A 692-nucleotide genomic window follows, 5' to 3' on the forward strand; every position below is an offset into this window, starting at 1 on the left:
CGTGTGCGAGGCGCTGCAGCAGGGGGGCAACCTGGACCGCCTGGCCCGGTTCCTGTGGTCCCTGCCCCAGAGCGACCTGCTACGTGGCAACGAGAGCTTGCTGAAGGCGCGGGCGCTGGTGGCCTTCCACCAGGGCATCTACCCCGAGCTCTACAGCATCCTCGAGAGCCACAGCTTCGAGTCGGCCAACCACCCGCTGCTGCAGCAGCTCTGGTACAAAGCGCGCTACACCGAGGCCGAGCGAGCCCGCGGCCGGCCGCTGGGCGCCGTGGACAAGTACCGGCTGCGCAGGAAATTCCCCCTGCCCCGCACCATCTGGGACGGCGAGGAGACGGTGTATTGTTTCAAGGAGAAGTCGCGCAACGCGCTCAAGGAGCTCTACAAGCAGAATCGCTACCCTTCGCCGGCCGAGAAGCGGCACCTGGCCAAGATCACCGGCCTCTCCCTCACCCAGGTCAGCAACTGGTTCAAGAACCGCCGGCAGCGCGATCGGAACCCCTCGGAGACCCAGTCCAAAAGGTGAGCGCCAACTTTCCTCCTCCTCCCCCTTCCTCTCCCCCACCCCCTTCCCAGCTTTCTTTTCCTCCTGGCGCTCGCAAACATGGCGCTTACCTTCCCCACCAGCCTGGTCCGGCTGCCCACCTCTCCCCGCCCCCCACCTCTCTCTCCTGGACCCAGAAAGGGGGGGGGCG

General features: G+C 66.5%; 1 protein-coding gene across 1 annotated transcript in view; it reads left to right on the forward strand.

Moving 5' to 3' along the window:
- Positions 1–4: 4 nt before the first annotated feature.
- Positions 5–692, forward strand: part of SIX4 (SIX homeobox 4) — a gene marked incomplete at its 5' end in the record, with an annotated part of 11,880 nt that continues 11,192 nt past the window's right edge. Inside the window, one exon of the mRNA XM_014545950.1 lies at positions 5–519. Coding sequence (XP_014401436.1) covers positions 5–519 — 515 coding nt within the window. The remainder of the gene's footprint in view (positions 520–692) is intronic.

This window comes from Myotis brandtii, unplaced genomic scaffold, assembly GCF_000412655.1.
Source record: "Myotis brandtii unplaced genomic scaffold, ASM41265v1 scaffold423, whole genome shotgun sequence".
Lineage (NCBI taxonomy): Eukaryota > Metazoa > Chordata > Mammalia > Chiroptera > Vespertilionidae > Myotis > Myotis brandtii.